The sequence below is a fragment of the Malus sylvestris genome, chromosome 1 (genome assembly GCF_916048215.2).
Source record: "Malus sylvestris chromosome 1, drMalSylv7.2, whole genome shotgun sequence".
NCBI classification, from domain to species: domain Eukaryota; kingdom Viridiplantae; phylum Streptophyta; class Magnoliopsida; order Rosales; family Rosaceae; genus Malus; species Malus sylvestris.
Window position 1 is genome coordinate 23,272,297 of NC_062260.1, and position 18,857 is coordinate 23,291,153.

Consider the following 18,857-nt stretch of genomic DNA (forward strand, 5'->3'; position numbering starts at 1 on the left):
AATATAAACTATTATAACTATGCCGTCAACTAGTCCTTTTTTTTTAAAGAAAAAAGAAAGAAAAACATTCAACAGCATTATTCCATCAAATTAATGATTGATAATATATTAAAATGTTGTGTTTTGCACTCTCGATTGAGCCGATGGATTATGGTGTGGCCCGGTGAGGCACTTTGGAATGGGATTAGAAATGATGAATGTTCTAGTCAGCATTCATAGATTTTGGTCCTACATTAATAATTAATTTCCATCATTGATGAAATTTTATTTCCAACAAGAGGTTAGCGATTTTTCTCATTCGAGCGGTATTATAATTTAAAACTAGAAAAATAATTTTTACACTATTTTTTGAACTCATTTGAAATTATTTTTAAAGTGGTTGAAATTATTTTTGATGAAAATATTTTTAAACTAATCTTTATTAAAAATGCAAGTGAATTCTAACTAAACTTCCAAACAAACTATTTAGCTACATGACATTTGTATCGAATAAAGCAAAACATAAAATGTGTGCATTAAATATTTTTTTCTAACTAAACTACAAGGTGAGAAATTGAACTTGTGTACGTACTTTCTGAATATAAATATACATGCAATAGATCTTTTATTTTTTTTATCTCAAAAAAATTTAAATCATTTTATTTTATAAACTTTTAAATCCTTTCTTTTATGGGTGCAAAAATCTGTCCCAGGATGCTTGACCAAGACAGATTCTGGGAGGAGAACAAAAATTGACCAAAAAAAATACTTGTAAGAAAATACTATAGATATCAAATTTTATAAATTACGTGATGTGACAGATAATGATTAAACTATTTTTTTAATGATTTAAAAGAAAAAGAATAATAATCAAACGACACATCCTGTAATTTACAATAGATGAAAAAAAACCAAGTAAATCCTAACGTAGCCTTGTGCAGATGGAAAAAAGTCAAATAAATCCAATATTTTCCTTTTCAGTCTTATTGCAAGAAAGTATTCTTTTATTTTGTGGGGTACCCTACGAATTCCTTGTGATAATTATGGCATTTTTGGACCTTTGCCTTGCATATGAGTTTTGAAAAATAATCTCACTTCATCACCACCCAAATTTGTCATGCTGATATGATTAGAGATGTTAGTGGTAGGTGCAATTTGCAAATATTGGAGAATTGTAGTGATGGGAGGAGAGGAGTTCATGGATTTCTCTACGATACGGTCGTAGGAATTCGATGTATGTACAATTTTATCTTTCTTTATTAGGGTATAGTAACTCGAATAACTCAATCTGACTATATTCTCGTTAAGTACTCAAATAATTTTCTTCTAATGTATATAAGATTAAAGAGAGAGCATTGTGGCTTAAGTTGAACCTTAGTTATATATCATGGTTTCTAGAAGATTTTTTAACCAAAATGGTTTTTGAGATTGACATAACTCCTCATTTTGATCCCTGTGTTTTAAAATGAATAGAATTCATCCCTGAGATTGTTCACCGTCAATCATTTTAGTTATTCCGTGAAAAATTTCCGTTGAATAAGACCAAAATGACAAAAATACCCTCAAAATTTGTCAAATCATTTAGGCCCATTGTTTATTAAATTCAAGATATTTTTGTCATTTTGATTCTTATTTAATAGAGATATTTCACAGAATGACCAAAATGATTGGTGGTGTACAAACTTATAGATCATTTCTATCAATTTCAAATCTCAAGGACGAAAGTGAAGAATTATACTAATTTCAGGGATCATTTTGGCTAAAATGTCTTTCTAGAATCCATAATCTTCTTGCTATATACAATGTATATATTATGGGAACTTTAACGAAAAACTCTTGGTACTGTTGACTTTAACGGAAAAACCACATTTTTACACTAAAAAGTCAATCATGGTACTATTCATTTTATCTTTTATTTTGTCCTTATCTTTAAAACTCAAAGTTTTCAAACCATTTTCATTAATTTTCCTATATATTAATGCAACATTATATATATTCTCCGCATCGATGTTACTTAACTAAAAAATTGAATGAAATACTTGTTGAGTATACTCATTATTTGAACACTGTTTGGCTCCTTATACATAACGATTCAAATACTTTCTATAATTATGCGTTTGTACGTGTACTACCGGTCTAGCTTTACTGTTTAATGTTTTTTTAATGATTATCTTAATTCTCTCACTAATCCCAAAATTAATGTTGTTTAGGGTTGGGCGCCGGCATGCGTGATGCATAATATAGACTTTTAGTATTCACAAAAGGTTAACGGGGTAGGGTTACTTTGATAACTCAACAAGAACTAGCTAGATTACCTCTACCTAATGATTCTCTTAATCTCATGGGTTACTTTAAAACGGCTGATAGAGATGCAAATTTGTCCATACAAATCGATTCGATAGGCACTATTAGGTTAGGATGATGTCCCTAAAAATTAAACTAAATGAATAATTAAGGTGGTGAGCCATGCAAATTTTAATTAATGAATTAATTAGCATAAAACCATCACGGGATGATTTAGTGGTTGACGACGAATTTTAGGCTGTATTCTATACCGCACGTTCTATGTTCAATTCCTGGTTCTAGTGAATCACACGTTGGTGAACAGGAGAATGTTGAAATGCCTATGTAAATCTTTCCGGCCCTTTTAAAGAATGGACTGACGTGACGAAGCCAATAGTTAATCTTCATTTTTGAATAAAAAATGAAAAAAAAAAAAAGTTAGCATGAATTATGAGTCAGAGTGAGATAATTGAGAAAAGAGAGACAGAGAGCATATTATGGAAAAGCTAAGTAAAAAGATGAAGAACCAAGTGAGAAGGAGGCCCCTCCACCCACTATAAGCATGTTTATTATCTAATCTCTAATGATAAAAAGGAAATTAGTAGACGTTACTTAATGGTGATTTTGATAGAGATTAAAGTCTCCATTTAAAGATTTGATTTTGCTTACTTTTGACTGCATGTTAAAAGAGTTGTTCACCAAATTCCTTAAAGAACGAGACTTTCTCTACAAAATTTCAATCATCAGATCTCTTCAAACTCATGTTATAAATAAATAAATCTGTTCTTTTTGCGAATATGTTACCAACTCATTCACGTTATGGGGCTGTATAAGTCCATAACAAATCATTTTTTAACATACTTCTTTCGAAAGTGCATAATAACAGCCCAAGAAATTTATTGTACTAAGACCTAAAGGATCATCGAAAGATTGAAAGATTCGAAACTAGTCAAGAAGACTTAACTTAAGCAATCAAATGACTCGGTCGGTAATGGGTTTGGGAGTCATCAACTTGTTATCCGCGATGTACGTTTAATTCGTGGAACGAGAGCTATATACTATTAACCACTCGAATCATAATATTATTATAATACGTGAGTTAGTAACAATATATTCAAGAAATATAACAAATGCCTAGGGTAGGTACTAACTAACTACTAGCTCTTAAGTGTAATGTAGTGGAAATAAGTAATTTTGTATTCTTCAGTCTTCATGATGAAAACTTAGAGTTTTCTTAAGAGTATAAGATAAGATGAATGATTATAATCACCTTGGGTTTGAAGTTAATTAGAGGAGATGTGCTAGCATACTTGGATTTCCATTATATGTAGAAATACTTCGCTTGCACGACGTGGATACAACGTGTAACGTTACAATTTGACATATGTACGTAAATATCAATTTCAAATTACAAGTCACATTAATAATGACAAGGGGTTTAAATACATGGACCTGCGATTCTAATTGACATTCTAAACAAACCCAACAGTAAAACAAATTATAATATATTTATAGTGTAATTACCATAATGAAGAATACTCGTTTTTTCTTTACCCATTTTTTTTGTCTAACATTTGTAACTAACGAATAAACTAAAGAAAAATCAAGCAATAAAAACAAAATTAGAGATGCAGAAAGAAAAAGAAAATGGGAGTGTAGTGTAATAAAATCTGACATAATATCGTGCAACCTGAGACACAAAGAGGAGTAATTTGACACAAAAGACTGAAGCAGGCTTTTGTAGAGACAATCATCCAAGTTTTATCTATCCACCAACCTCCATTTCGGCCATTATAAAACCACTTCAATATTTCTCACGCACACAGAGGAGAGAGAGAGGGAGGGAGGGAGGGAGGGAGAGAGAGAGAGAGAGAGGTTCACTGAGTTCTCTGCAACAGTTGACAGAAACACAGTACACAGAGACAGAGAAACTGAGAAGAAAAAGGGTTCATGCTCTGGTAATTACATTGTTCATTTGCTCTACTGTCTTCTCAATTTCTTCTGAAATATATTATAAAATTGTGTTATATTTTCTTATATGTAAAAGTAGTGGTCTTTCTGCAACTCTTTTCCTTCTCAGGTGCCAGATCTCTCTCTATTCTCTCAAAACCCAGGAATAAAAATCCCCAGAAAACAACACTCACCACCTCTAAACAAACTTCCCTTTTCTTCCCCTTCTTTTCTTGTGTTTCGTTTCTCACAGAATCATCTTTGACTGCTGCCACAGAATTCGGCTGCGTCTGACACGAGTATTAAAAGTCTGCATCTTTATTTTTAAAGTTCCAACCTTTGGAAGTTTTCAGAATTAAAAACTCTCTGCAACGGCCAACCCAAGTGCTACTGCAATTGCATGCTCCTCTCTCTCTGCTTTCTTTTCATTCATTCAAAGACCAAAACGAGATAAATCACTATCTCTCTCCATCTCCCCTCTCTGTCTATCTCTACTTTCTCTCTCTAGAGTGTGAGGAGTTAAAGAAGGTAACCGATTCTGCAGAGAGTCTCGCATTTTATTAAATCCCCATAAAAGCTTCCATTATAAATCCCCAACAAACTCTCTTCCTCTTCACACATTTCCATCTCCCAAAAGAAAATCAGATTTTTTTTTTGTTTGAGTTGAGTTGAGTATCTTTTTATCTCACTTTCCTCTTGTTTGCCTTCTGGGTTTTGGTAATTGGAGTGATTAATTGTTAATCTCCTGGTTTAATCTGTCTGATAATTGTTTCAGATCATTTAATCCGTCAGCAATGGCAGCACAGAAGCAATCAGAGGAAGCCATAACCTTCAACCAGACTGTTGACAGGGAGGAAGAAGAAGAACACGCAGCAGATCATAACTCTGGTTTTAACGTCAGAAACTTCCTCTGGCATGGCGGATCCGTCTACGACGCCTGGTTCAGCTGTGCATCGAACCAGGTCAAGCATTTACCAAAAAAACCACCTCAAAATTCACATTTTCAGACACAAATTCTGATAATCTAACGTTGTCATCGTCCTGTTGTGTTCTGTTGTGCTCTGTGTCGGTCCAAACAAGAACAGGTTGCTCAGGTTCTGCTGACTTTGCCCTACTCTTTCTCCCAACTGGGAATGCTCTCGGGAATCATATTCCAGGTCTTCTACGGAATCATGGGGAGCTGGACCGCTTATCTGATCAGCATTCTCTACGTCGAATATCGAAGCCGAAAAGAAAAGGAAAATGTCAGCTTCAAGAACCATGTCATCCAGGTGATTATTCTCACAATGCAAAAACCTTTTTTTTTTTTTAATTTTTTTTATACATAATTTTCAGTTCAGAAGAGAAAGTTCTTGATCTGATTATGTTATGTGGAATTTTTTTGAGCAGTGGTTCGAAGTGTTGGATGGTTTGCTGGGTCCTTACTGGAAAGCCGTTGGATTGGCCTTCAACTGCACTTTCCTCCTCTTTGGATCTGTCATCCAGCTTATTGGTTGTGCAAGGTATGTCATTTTTAATTGTGCAAATAAAACCGGTTACAAGTTTCTAATCAAAAATTGAATTTGAAGAACACTAAACATGGGTCATACACGGTTTATTGTCTGTTTAGTGTCCTTATTTCTTAACGGGTTGTATTTGAGTGATTTTCCGTTTTAAAAAGAGTTTTTTTTTTCAATTTATCATTATATAAAATAAAGTTGAAACATGTTTTTTATTTTTTATTTTTTGGGAGATAGTGTATGGACTAAAAGTACAGTTTAAAGGGGTTATTATCTGTTTAGTGTCATCGAGTTCTAGTTTTGACTAAAAATTTGTAATAAGTTTTATCTGTGCGCGTTTCCATCTTGTTTTGCTTGATTAATACTTAATTAAATAGTTGTGTTGTTGATTAATGCTTGATTATGCAGCAACATATACTACATAAATGACCATCTGGACAAGAGGACATGGACCTACATATTTGGGGCATGTTGTGCCACCACAGTCTTCATCCCTTCCTTCCACAACTACAGAATATGGTCCTTTTTAGGGCTTGGGATGACCACCTACACTGCCTGGTACATGACCATTGCAGCCATTGTTCATGGCCAGGTAATAAATAATAATTTATTTACTCGATCAACGGCCCTGATTGCTCTTCGGTTATCTCTCTGTTCTTTTATCCGCCGTTGATTTTGACCTTGTTTTACAGGTTGAAGGTGTGAAACACTCAGGACCAGATAAACTGGTTTTGTATTTCACCGGCGCCACCAACATTCTCTACACTTTCGGCGGACACGCCGTCACTGTGTGAGTCTTTATTTAAAGTGTTATTAAAGTTTTAATTTTTGAAGCGATTTAATCATGATGTTTCTTTTATTTTTATTTTCTTACTCTGTTTTCAAAAGGGCTTTCTTGCACAGTGGAATTCAATATTATGCGGCTTTTTCTTGCCATTAATGGGGGTTGGTGAGAGAAGTGAATATCATGAAAGGGAAATGATAACGTTGTATGAGTAAGAATATTTGTTTTTTAATTAACAATTATCCACCCGAGATTCGAACTCAGGATGTTTTCCAATAAAGTGGAACTGAGTGACCATGAATGGTCAAGCTCATATAAGTGAGAGAATATAAGTCGAATAATCCGAACTAGGATTCATACAATAGACCTTATTTAGTAGGATAAGGTTTGGTGGTGGTTTTTTTACGGTGTCACTAACTACTCATACATTCTTAATCATAAAAAAAAAATTCTATTTTTGCTTAGTAAACTTTATGTATAATTGATGTTATTGTTTGCAGGGAAATCATGCATGCAATGTGGAAGCCTCAGAAGTTTAAGTATGTCTATCTGTTTGCTACCCTTTATGTGTTCACTCTAACCCTTCCGTCTGCAACTGCTGTGTACTGGGCGTTTGGCGACCAGCTCCTCACACACTCGAATGCCTTCTCGCTCCTTCCCCGGACTAAGTGGCGCGATGCGGGTGTCACATTGATGCTCATTCACCAGGTGATGATCCTGATGACTCTAATTACTTGTACATGTTGATTTTTCCTAGCTGTTTCGGCACTCTACTAATATAACTTTTCGAAAGTTGGTACTGCCTGAGCTACCATTGTTGCTTTCGGTTTGAACTTTCGGAGCCATGATTTCGAATTTGAAACATTTCGATTGTGGTGATGTAATTTTTCCATGTGGTTGGCATATGCAGTTCATCACATTCGGGTTTGCTTGTACGCCATTGTATTTCGTGTGGGAGAAAGTAATTGGAATGCATGACACCAAGAGCATATGTTTGAGGGCAATTGCCAGGTTGCCTGTGGTGATACCTATTTGGTTCTTGGCCATCATATTTCCTTTCTTCGGTCCCATTAATTCAGCCGTTGGCGCTCTTTTGGTCAGCTTCACCGTCTACATCATACCCGCCTTAGCTCATATGCTCACCTTCAAATCCGCCTCTGCTCGCCAGGTAAAGCCTCGACCCTAAACTCCCCATTAGATCGCTATATATGTATGTGTATGTATGTGCGCGTGCACGAGGCCTCGTAGACAAAGTAACCTAACATATTATGTCTACAACTCATTTCATCGGACAACATTGGAGATTGCGTTACTAATCAAAGTGCAATTATGTGATTTTCGTGTGGGCAGAATGCGGCAGAGAAGCTTCCGTTCTTCCTCCCGAGCTGGACAGGCATGTACGTGGTGAACGCATTCATCGTGGTGTGGGTGCTCGTAGTCGGGTTTGGGTTCGGAGGGTGGGCTAGCGTGACCAACTTCATCAGGCAAGTTGACACTTTTGGGCTGTTTGCAAAGTGCTACCAGTGCCCTCCCAAAGTCCCAGCCTCCCTACCACCACCACATCACTAAGCTTCTCTTTGACATTGTATCATACACATGGTGTCCTGCATTTTGCCTTTCTTTTGTGTAGCCTCTATAAATATTATGTGAATGGTGAATTGGTGGTGTTTCCTTTTGAATCAAAGCAATGTTTTGTTACTCTTAACATGTGAATTCACATGAAACCCAAAACGTATTATAATGAACAATTTGAAATTTAACTCCTTTAACTGACACAAAATTCTCAGTTTTAAGTTTTTGCAATTTTCTTAGACATATTCACATAAATCAAACATCACGCATGTCGTTTTGCGGCATATTTGTGTACTTCAGAATCTGAGCATCTCCAACAATTCTTCTAAAAGAGTTTTAACGAAAAGTCCGCGGTACTGTTACTTTATTGAAAAATCACATTTTTACACTAAAAAGTCAAACCTGGTACTATTCACTTTACCCTTTATTTTGTCCTTATCGTTAAAATTCAAAGTTTTCAAACCATTTTTATTAGTTTTTTTTCTTCTAAATGTGAACACAAATTTGTCTCGCATGGTAATTTAAAAACTAAAATTTGTAGATTTACAATTTTGCACCTACATACAACAAATCTTTAGCATTTTTTTTTACTTTTCATAAGGTGACCTTTTTTATTATTTTATTTCTTGGAAAAAGTTGATAAAGACACATTATTATAATAAGAATAATATTTGAAGAGTCTAAAATCTTAATAAACATAAAATTATAAGTGGCACTTCAAATTTGATTTTGTGAACTCTTTTAGAGATGCTTATGTATTTGAAAACTTAACTAAACTATACTAATTAAATATTGGATCCTAATCATGCTCTGAGCTGGTAAGTTTGCTTGACTGTTGTCATGGGTATGGTGAAATTCCTCATAACCTCTCTGCACTCGGAATGAGTGGATAACCGCGGTTTACCGCTAATTGTCCCCCTTTTCTGAAGAAAAAAAAAGGGATTGGTTTCTAATCTTGAGATGAAGCTGATCCTAACCATGCTCCGAGCTGGTGAGTTTGCTTGACTGTGGTCATAGGCAAGGTGAAATTCCTCATAACCTCTCCGCGTCCGGAAAGAATGGATAACCGAGGCTTGTCACTAGTTATCCCCCTTTTCTAAAAAAAAAAAAAACGATTGGATTCTAATCTTGAGATGAAGCCGATCTCCAATCTGATGATTGATCTTCGTGATTAGGTGCAAAGACTAAGACTTGATAAGGTTGTCTTGATATGATCTTCTGATTGGAACAAATCCCTACCTTCCTTTCTCTAAGTTCATCCTTCATGCATCTTTTCCTTCTTTCTAAATCTATATTTGTCTTTAATGCAATCAATTATTTGATAAAGCTCCACCTTCATGTTATTATCTCCATAAAGCAAGTAAGCCCCTTGACTTGATCCATAAAATCATCATTGCATTTTGTTGTTGGCAATTGGCACATCATAGTTGTAATCAAGGATCTTCAATATACTCCTGTGTATGACATGAACTGAACGAATAACGTATGAAATTCAATAGTCATAAATATTGGTGTGTAGTATACGTCGATTCATACTAAAAATTTTAATCGACAATATGTCAAGTCTATCATCAAGTGACATTGCAAACCATGTTTTTGGACAATTAAAGACTGGCAATATATGGACCAATAGTTGCTAAGGCGCAATCTAAGATTAAAACTATTTCTACCATTTGAACTGATTATCTAGTCGTGTTTCTAGTAGAGGTGATACACTCATAATGTAACATATTGTGAACGAGAGAGTGCTAGGGATCGTAAAATTAAAGAAGGAACCACTTGAAGTATTTGCTCATAGAAAAAATTCTTTAGTCCGGACACAAATTTAGAGCATCAAACACAAATGGTTGGTTAAATAAAAAATAATTATTGACGTTTTATATGGGCAATCGAATTGTTGTAACAGAATAATTTATCTGTTGTTTAGAGCGGTCATTTTTTTTTGTTGAGAAATGAGAAACCGGTTCCTCATTAATCTTGAAGGAGTAAGAAACGGAAGAAATACATACCATAATCAAGCGAATCCATTCCTCAAAAAATCCCAAACTAGCAACATTGCTTCCAAGAAATTCCACTCAAGGCAATCATAAGCTTTACTTATGTCGAGCTTCAAAGCCATGAAACCATTCCACCCAGATTTTCTTTTATGCATGTAATGTGTGAGCTCAGCTGCCACTAAACTATTGTCGGAGATAAGACACCCAGGAACAAACGCACTCTATTGGTGAGTACCTTAGCCACAATCTTGTACAGTACATTACATAAACTAATAGGATGGAAATGGCACATTTCCGTTGGGTCTTTGATTTTTGGAATTAATGTTACATGTGTGTAGTTAACCTTTCTTAGCATGCATCCTGATTGTATTAAAGACCGGACACCATTGAACACATCATTTCCAACAATCCCCCAATGTTTCTGGTAGAACCCCTGTGTCATTCCATCCCAACTCGGAGCCTTCGTGTCATTCCTTTCCAACAGTAAGTCATGACTTAAAAAAAATATTGGGGAATTATTTTCTCTGTATATTGATTGATGTGAGAATAGTACAGGGGCTTATATTTACAACTAAGAGCAAAAAGAACTCCTATAATTAAGCTATTCTAGATTCAAATCAAATATATAACAGGTACATCAATTTCTTCCTTGATTCTTGGATATCAAATAATCCACTTTGGTAGTAAATCATTGACTATCGTAACTCTCCCCCTCAAGTTGGTGAGCAAATGTCATGAGCCGCCAATTTGCTTAATAAGGATCGAAAGTTTTCTTCCGCCAAGGCCTTAGTGAATATGTCGGGTAACTGCTTTGATGATGGAAAACAAATTAAGTGATTATTGCTCTTCCTTGAATTTTATCACACACAAAATGGTTATTTTGATATATCGTGTGTTCTTAATTTCATGGAACCCTTGGTTCGCTGCGGTATGTAGGGCTTCTTAATTATCACAATATAACACTAATGGACCCATTTCACCCACATGTAGATCTCGAAAAAGTTTTTGCAACCCAGCTCTTTCACATCAAGTTGCTGACATGGAACGGGAATCGGCTTCTGCGGATGACAAAGAAACAGTTTTTACTTTTTACTCTCCAAGATATCAATGAATTTTCAAGAAAAACACAGTACCCGTAGTAGATATTTGAGTTATTGGGCATCATGCCCAATTAGTATCACAATGAACATTCACTTACAAAGAATTTTTTAAAGAGAACATTCACTTGTGAAGAGAGAGTAGTCAGATTTGGATTGAGTTTATCCAGCAACTCGAATAGCCTCATAAAACTTGAAGAACCATTATCCAGATGCTTGCTTTAGGCCGTATAGAGACTTGCTTAGGCAACACACCATGTGCTTTCTTAATCGCCAGAGACCAAGAGGTGGCACCATATAAATTTCTTGATGGAGGTCCCGTGAAGAAAGGCATTATTAACATCCATTGATGGAGAGAGCAATTCTTGGAGGCAGCAAGGTCTAAAAGGCAGGGAAAAGTGACCAACTTCGCAGTGCGAGAAAAAGTATCCTGATAATCGATCCCTTTAAGCTTAGTGTAACCCGTGTCCACATAACGAGCTTTGTAACACTTGATAGTGCCATCGAAATGGTGCTTAATTTTGTAAACTCACTTGCAACCAATGGACTCTTTGCCAAGAGGCAGAGAAGTGAGGGTCTAAGTGTGGTTGGCTTCCAATGCCTGCAATTTTGAGGTCATAACTTTCTGCCATTTTGGGCCTGTTGACAGCTTCTGTATATGAGCTAGGTTCAACAAAATCGAGTAATATTGGCAATTAAAAAGTGATAAGAGTAAAAAAGATGGTGGTAGTAAGAAATATAATTACATAAAGGGTTCTGAGTTTCTGTAAAGGACAACACTGAAGCTTTTGGAGGTGGTAACGCAGCAGCCAAGCAAACATAATCCTGGAGATGGGCTGGTTTCTATTTGGGTGGACTTTCGCAAATGAGGCTGCAACACAAGTGGATGGATGGTCTCGATGATAGGAGTTATTTGGTGTGATGGTTGAAGTTTTGTATAAATGTATCGCCATGCTATTAAGTATTTTGATATAAGTTCTTTTATGGAAATTCCTGGGATGAGCAGACACTGTAGGTGAAGATGAATATACAGGATGGACAGTAATAATCGCTGATAAGGCTAGAACGGACTAACTTGGCTACTTACGGTGAGGTCAGTGAAACTGGTGATAAGGGAAATTGTAATTCATGAAATACAACGTCCCGACTAGTGGAAACTTGAAGGGTGTTAAGATTGTATAGTTTATATGTCTTTTTATCCAAGTGGGTGTTTGAAATGTGCCCTAAAGCTAATCATGAGATGCAAGTGATCATTTACCACAATAGTGGAAATGTGTTGAGCCCTCGCATGATGGCGTGGGTTCAAATTAATCTTGTTGTTAACTAATCTAACATCTAATTTAATAAAATCTATCGTTTGACCCAAAAAAAAAAAAAAAAAAAAAAATATATATATATATATAAAATCATGAGATAATACTTTACGAACATTTCTGATATTAAATTATTTCAGTTTAACCTAAGGGCAAAGATGATTGTTTGAAGCGGTCTAATTAAATGTTATACACTTTAACGCTAAGTCCAAGGAATATGTAATTAAGAGAATATAATATAAAGAAGTTAGATTCATAAGATCTTTTTCTTTATCCTAGAAGTTCCTAATTATAGGATTGCCACTTGGGTATTTGACAATCCTGACAGATTAATACATACTATGTTTCTCTTTGAAGAGTGATTGGTCTCGAGTCATTAGTGTGAAGGTGAAGGAAATTTTTTGTCTTAGCTAAGAATATGTGAGAACATTTGAACACATAAGCAAACTAATAACACTTTAAAGTAGGCATGCATTAAAAAACAATTCTAAAACCCATGACTTTCAAAGCCTAGTGAATGGTGAACCAAAAGACTCTATAACAAATTAAAGAGAAGAGAGAGTTTGAGTTTCATTACCCTTGAAGCTCATCCTTATTTACACAAGGGATTCACCCAATTGGAGGGCCTTCAAGTCACCTCCTTTACTCATTTGGATGGTTGCTTCTTTGCTTCTCCTTTACTCCTTGAGGATTTGAGGAGAGGAACTCCAAGAACACCAAAAGTTGGTGTCTCTAAGTCTCCACACCAAGGATGAGGTGTGAAGATGAAATGGATGACTTAGAGGAAGGAAGATTGCTAGCTATTTTCCTCTACGTGTGGCCGGCCTCTTTGGAAGACAAAGAGAGAAAGAGTTTTGCTCTTTTGCCTCAAAAGAAAACCCTAGTGAGAGAATGGCTATAAATATGCCTTTATACCACCTCACATGTGAGTGGCAAACTTGCAATTAACCCAAGTTTGCTACCACTCACCCTATGGTCGGTGTCCTTTAGTTATTGGGCTAATTGCCCATTTTATTTTAGTTGTTATACAACTTAAACATAATGGGCTTTGTGGACCAAAACCCTTTTGGGCCCCGAGACTCGAAACTAACTTGAAAGCCTAATACGAACCTTTTGTATAATTAACTAACTAATTAATTAATCTTGACCATTCTCAATTAAACCATTTAATTGTTTATCCATCTCATTTATATTTCTTCACTTTCATCCTTACTCAGTGTACGATCCATTAGGTTCCAATCAGCGAGGCAGTGGGCGATTGTTACTCTTAACGATCGATTGTGAATTGAAACTTCATTTCAACTATCCCTTTGATGAAGATTAGTGTTTGCTAATCTTTAGGGCTTCCACAAACCATTAGTGACACCTAACAGTTTGTCATGGCTACCCAAGCTAAGTAGAAGTGGGTGGAGAACCTATCTAGTTACAATTACAATGCAATACAGTCATTCTCTAATACAATACTCTTAATCACATTGTTTGAGTGATAGTTTGATTCATGTCTACTATCTAATGTGATACTTCTCTATATGATTCGATTGAATATGATTTGGAACAAACTTCCTAAGTCATATTCGTATGCTTTGGCCAAAGACTCCCGAATCATATCTTAGAGTATTCTCCCTCCACCATGGAAGGTTAGAGATCCCTTATTGTGCACTCATATGCCTACATGACTAGATAGTTTGACCCCAACAATGTCGTGGACACTCTTGATGGAATGCCTTTGACATGATTAAAGATCAATGACCTAACCATTAGACATTTATGATGCCTCAGGTCAAAGGACTACTTTGCATATTGCAACTTACGAGTTCTTACATGACATGTATGTTCGAACTCTCTTTTGATTGTTGTTCAGTTTACTTGATTACCTTTTGAGCACTTTTGTGTTTGTCTCAGTGTCTAACACTAAATGACTTGAGACTAGTCATGCTCACGCTTGAGTTAACACAACATATACTAACCTTAGCGGATTGTCAATGCCCAATTGCCAATCTTATGGCTAGGAACGTTTTAGGAATGAACATAAGAGAAAGGTCTCGATAATCTAACTTACTTAGATTGTTTCTCTCTTAGATTAAATACATTCCTTGGATTCCCTTATTGCTTAAACACATAATACAATAAATAGGGATTAACAATAAGCTTTGCCCTTCATTAAACATATAATAGTTTAACACAATTCCAAAAGCTCTTACATCAAATGAGTGGCTTTGTGGGCATACTTCCAACAGAAAGACACCAGACAAGTATGTAAGTGCTCAATAGAGAGTGAGTACATTGAACGCGATTAACTAGGAGTTCTAATACTCATGTCACATGAGAACTCGCTAATTCAGATAATCTAAAGTAGTATTTTGACCTGAGGCATCATATTTGTCTTTGAGGGTGTCCACGACACTGTTGAGATTTGTGGGACCATGATTTTTTAGGGCCGGAGTAAGACAAATTTGGAATACAGACACCTCAGATGTCTGGTCATAGACTTAACAACTTCTATCGTAGAGTCGTACAAACGGACCAGCGATCCACCACATAATGTGTTCCAAATCAGTAGGCAAAGTTTGTCGACTTCATTGACAATAACCATTCTTGTTCCGCAGGATACGGAAACTTGATCCGATTAGGAAGCATATACGTTTCCTATATTTTGATTTCTACAATCTAGAGATTGGCGTACACCACAAGTAATCACACTCCTAAGAGGACAATATCTACTCCTAGATATCCTATTAAATTCTATATCCTAAAAGGAATCTCTCTACTGGTATAAATACTCCCTTCTAGGATGTCATTGATGCTCTCACTGATTGGGATGGTAAAACCCGGAAGAAGAGGTGTGAGTGGAGATTCCTCTACGAAGAACCGGATGAGGGGAGACATTCACGTCTAGTTCGGAGGGCAGGGATATCCCGACCCTACTATCATTATGAACGAAGAAGAGTTGATCGAGACACCCCACCTTACTCTCCTCATCGGAATGACAGGAGATGACACAAGGATGGGCAAGCTCCACCAAAGACGAAGCTGTGCACGGCCTTGAATACTGCCATTAACAATGCCCTTCATAGCATCAAGGACAATCTAAGGGTTAGAGTCTTTATCTTTGACTCACTACATCTAGAGTTCATCAATGTCTCCTAGTGTAGATTAGTCTAGAATATCAGTTGTAAAAATGGATTACGTATAGTAAATCAGATTAGTACATGGTAAGTAGAAAATGTGGATATGTGAATGATTCACAAGGGTGAGAAAACGTCATATCCCTGAAGTGTGCATTATTTGAGTTCTAATTTGATTTGGAATACTTTTTTCGACAGGGAAAAAGAAAAGAAAAAAATAATTAAAACATGGGAAAAAGAATGAAGAATCACATGCGATCAAATTTTCCAATACCACCTTAACCACTCAAAAATAATTTATCAAAAATTGTATAATTTGGGACAAGGGACGTGCATGATGACTGAGTACACCATCGAATTTTTTCAATCTGGGATATTCACCTCTCCCAAACTCTGCATAAAGCGGGAGCCTTGTGCACTGGGTACGACATTTTTTTAATGGCCGGAATGACCTTTAAGGGATTGTGCCACGATATATTGGAGACCTTCATTCTCAGCTTGAAGATATTCTGAATTTATGTGATCTATTTTCAGCTGACTAAATCAGTCTACAATTTATGTGAAATTTTAGTAAGTCTTTTTTTCTCCTTTCACGTGGGTGAGAGACGAAGAAAGAATGAATCAGTTTTGAAGAAGAGGGAATTGCAAACGAGGCCAATTTGGTTCGCTCAAAATCTGAAACGAAAGCTAAGTTTCGCTTTAAATTCACACCATAGGTTTCTCATACACAGCTTTACCAAAGGGTCTTGCAATCAAAACCTTTTGTAAGAAATTGTCCAATAATTTACCTCAAACGGACACTGGGGCTTTTTCTGACTGTTTGGATCACAATGTGAGTCATATAATATCACGAACTATGGTGGTTATGTGTGATGATCTAGGACAAAATTTCTTGGTTTAACAGTACTTTTTCAAATTTATAATATTCAAATATCACTCCTCTAGTTTAAATTTTCTATTTCATAAGAGGTGGTATCAAGCATAAATTAAAAAGTTACGAACAAACAAAAGAAAAACCGGAGAAAAATCCATCCAAACTAACATTTATACTCACCCAAAGAAATAGATAAAAAGACAATTCATCTCGTTGGTTGTATATATTGTATATTACATGCAAATGGCGCATACAGTATCATTATTAATTAAGTGATATTATTTGAACACACAAAATTAATGCATTTATATACACTTCACTTATTATTTATTGTCACAAAAAACTAACACTCGATGACACACTCTTTAATCTAGTACATATGGAATATAATAGTAGGGCGACCAATATTAGCTAGAGCATGTGTATACATAATTTTATTGATACAATAATAGTAGGAAGATTTATTTTCAAGGGTAAACTTCAATAAGAGACCTTAAACCGAGCGTTTGAGTGATGCTATATATAGTAAGTGAATCCAGCAGCCAAAAAAATCTTTTCCTATTCTGATTTGCTACACTCTTTGCCAATGATGGCATACATCATCAACATATCGAACCTGAGCTAGGTGTCAACTAATTTCTCATCCATCATCTTCTTCTTGTTATCGACATACCCCACAACTATGTCTATGATGATAATCTTCTTATTCCCTCCCTTGTGTTTGCTTAAAAATATTCCTTCTGTACACTTCTTCAATATCACGCTTTCTTCTTAGCTCCAATCAAGCAAAATCTATTGAGATATAAATCGTTAATTATTTTCATACATTACACGATTAGTCACAATATTTCCCAATTAATCTCTATATAAAAGGAGGATATGTACACACAAGTACATTAACATTGCACCGTTTGTTTTGTCCGTTTCATTCCAAATGAAGAGAGAAGAGTTTATGTACAGCTTCTACAGGATTCTACGGATTTGATACTCATTTTCTCTCTGCTAGTTTCTCATCTCTGTTAGTCAAGGAGATTTCGTGTGTCTTGATTCTGTGATTCTTCGATTCATCAGGTAATTTTCTTTTCAAACTAAATCAAAATCCACTTCTTCCTTCGTCATGGGACGCAAAGCCCAAGCTTCGACCTCCTCCAATCGAAATCTGTGGGTATGCGCAGCGTAGTACGCATTTATGGTTGGGGTCAATCTTGGCTCTTTTGTCTTTTAAGGTGGGGAATTGTTGCAGATATGTACATTGGTGAGAATTCTGATGGTGAATTAGGAAGCACATATATGTTCCAAGGACTACAGTCTACAGCTCCGTTCAAAATTCACTGTCTCCCCCTACAGCGATGTCGTCGTGGTATGCTTTCGAAGCTCTTATTTAATTAATATGTGTATAGCTAATTGAGGAATCAAGAAATATAGTTTCGGATCGTGAATTAAAGGTTCGGATTGATGTTGAGGCTTTGCTTAATTGTTTATTTTCAGATCATGCTTTCTATGATATTGGGGATGTCTCAGCACCAGAAAGGCAGTGTACGGACAATTTATCTCAGATGTTACTAGACCTTGAAAATGCTCTTGTGGAGAAGAAGATGCCGAAAGAGAATTGGCTCTAATTTAATAGATTATACAAGGTTGGTATCGGCTTAGATTGATGTAATTTGTCATTGGGGTATCAAATCCCAGATGAATTGGTATGAATGTTGATTACAATAGTCTAAATGTTTCTATAACTACCGCATAATTGCCATGCGCAATGGTGCTAAGCTTGTTATCTAGTTTAAGAATCGAGATTAGTGAAGGCATATTCTAATGGTATTTGAAAGGTAAGGCCTCCAAATACATGTATTTGCCTTTGTTATATGTGCAATCTACCATCCCTTCATGGAAAAATGCTTAAGTATTTGATATTAGAGATTCCATGTTTATCATCGGCAAACTTTGTGAAAAGAGAAAGGCAAAGTTCTAATAAGCATGAGTTGCTTACATGGTCCGAAATGCCGATAATATCGCCGATATTATCGGTTTTTAGGGGAACCGATTTTTTTTTCAATATCCGAATGGTTTTTGGGATAATATCGCGATAATATCAAAATTATCGATAATATCGGAACTGGCCTGCTCGGAGAAGAATGCCGGAGCTGTAGAAGCTCCGGCCGACTGTAAAACAGGACCCTAGACTCCGATCTAGGTATGAAAATGAAATAGAAGACGAGATGAACGTTTTTATATATGAAGTTTGCCGTGAAACCGTCAGAGGTGTTCGGAAAATGAGTCGACACGCACGGCCTCGCCGGAGTTCGCCGAGTTGCAGAGACAAGAAGGAGAGGGAGAAAGACGAGGTTGCTGATGATGATGGGTGTGCGTGTGTGTATGTGGGT

The 18,857-nt window shown here is 35.9% G+C and overlaps 2 protein-coding genes across 4 annotated transcripts; both read left to right on the forward strand.

Annotated features, from left to right (window-relative positions):
• Positions 1-3,988: 3,988 nt before the first annotated feature.
• Positions 3,989-8,200, forward strand: LOC126591910 (auxin transporter-like protein 1). Of its 2 annotated transcripts, none has more exons than XM_050257656.1 (9): positions 3,989-4,220; positions 4,988-5,174; positions 5,298-5,483; positions 5,602-5,714; positions 6,120-6,303; positions 6,404-6,501; positions 6,996-7,203; positions 7,406-7,663; positions 7,846-8,200. In XM_050257656.1, exons 2-9 carry the CDS (start codon positions 5,007-5,009, stop codon positions 8,062-8,064), a joined length of 1,434 nt encoding a protein of 477 aa, XP_050113613.1. In that variant the 5' UTR covers positions 3,989-4,220; positions 4,988-5,006; the 3' UTR covers positions 8,065-8,200. The 2 variants fall into 2 exon arrangements, with proteins under 2 accessions (XP_050113613.1, XP_050113694.1); XM_050257737.1 differs by lacking the exon at positions 3,989-4,220 and adding an exon at positions 4,340-4,740.
• Positions 8,201-17,388: 9,188 nt separating this feature from the next.
• LOC126592287 (uncharacterized) lies at positions 17,389-18,189 on the forward strand. Of its 2 annotated transcripts, XR_007612606.1 has the most exons (3): positions 17,389-17,544; positions 17,717-17,833; positions 17,962-18,189. XR_007612606.1 is itself a non-coding variant. In XM_050258012.1 (2 exons), the coding sequence occupies exons 1-2, from the start codon at positions 17,641-17,643 to the stop codon at positions 18,090-18,092; spliced, it is 324 nt and encodes a 107-aa protein (XP_050113969.1). In that variant the 5' UTR covers positions 17,389-17,640; the 3' UTR covers positions 18,093-18,189. The 2 variants fall into 2 exon arrangements, 1 of the variants encoding a protein (XP_050113969.1); XM_050258012.1 differs by having other exon boundaries at positions 17,389-17,833.
• Positions 18,190-18,857: the final 668 nt, after the last annotated feature.

Excerpts from the sequence above, each read along its gene's own strand:
- LOC126591910 (XM_050257656.1), top strand. The coding sequence starts at position 5,007 with ATGGCAGCACAGAAGCAATCAGAGGAAGCCATAACCTTCAACCAGACT. Across the intron at positions 5,484-5,601 it reads TCAAGAACCATGTCATCCAG|TGGTTCGAAGTGTTGGATGG; the intron begins GTGATTATTCTC and ends TTTTTTGAGCAG. Across the intron at positions 6,304-6,403 it reads CAGCCATTGTTCATGGCCAG|GTTGAAGGTGTGAAACACTC; the intron begins GTAATAAATAAT and ends CTTGTTTTACAG.
- LOC126592287 (XM_050258012.1), top strand. The coding sequence starts at position 17,641 with ATGCGCAGCGTAGTACGCATTTATGGTTGGGGTCAATCTTGGCTCTTT. Across the intron at positions 17,834-17,961 it reads CCTACAGCGATGTCGTCGTG|ATCATGCTTTCTATGATATT; the intron begins GTATGCTTTCGA and ends GTTTATTTTCAG.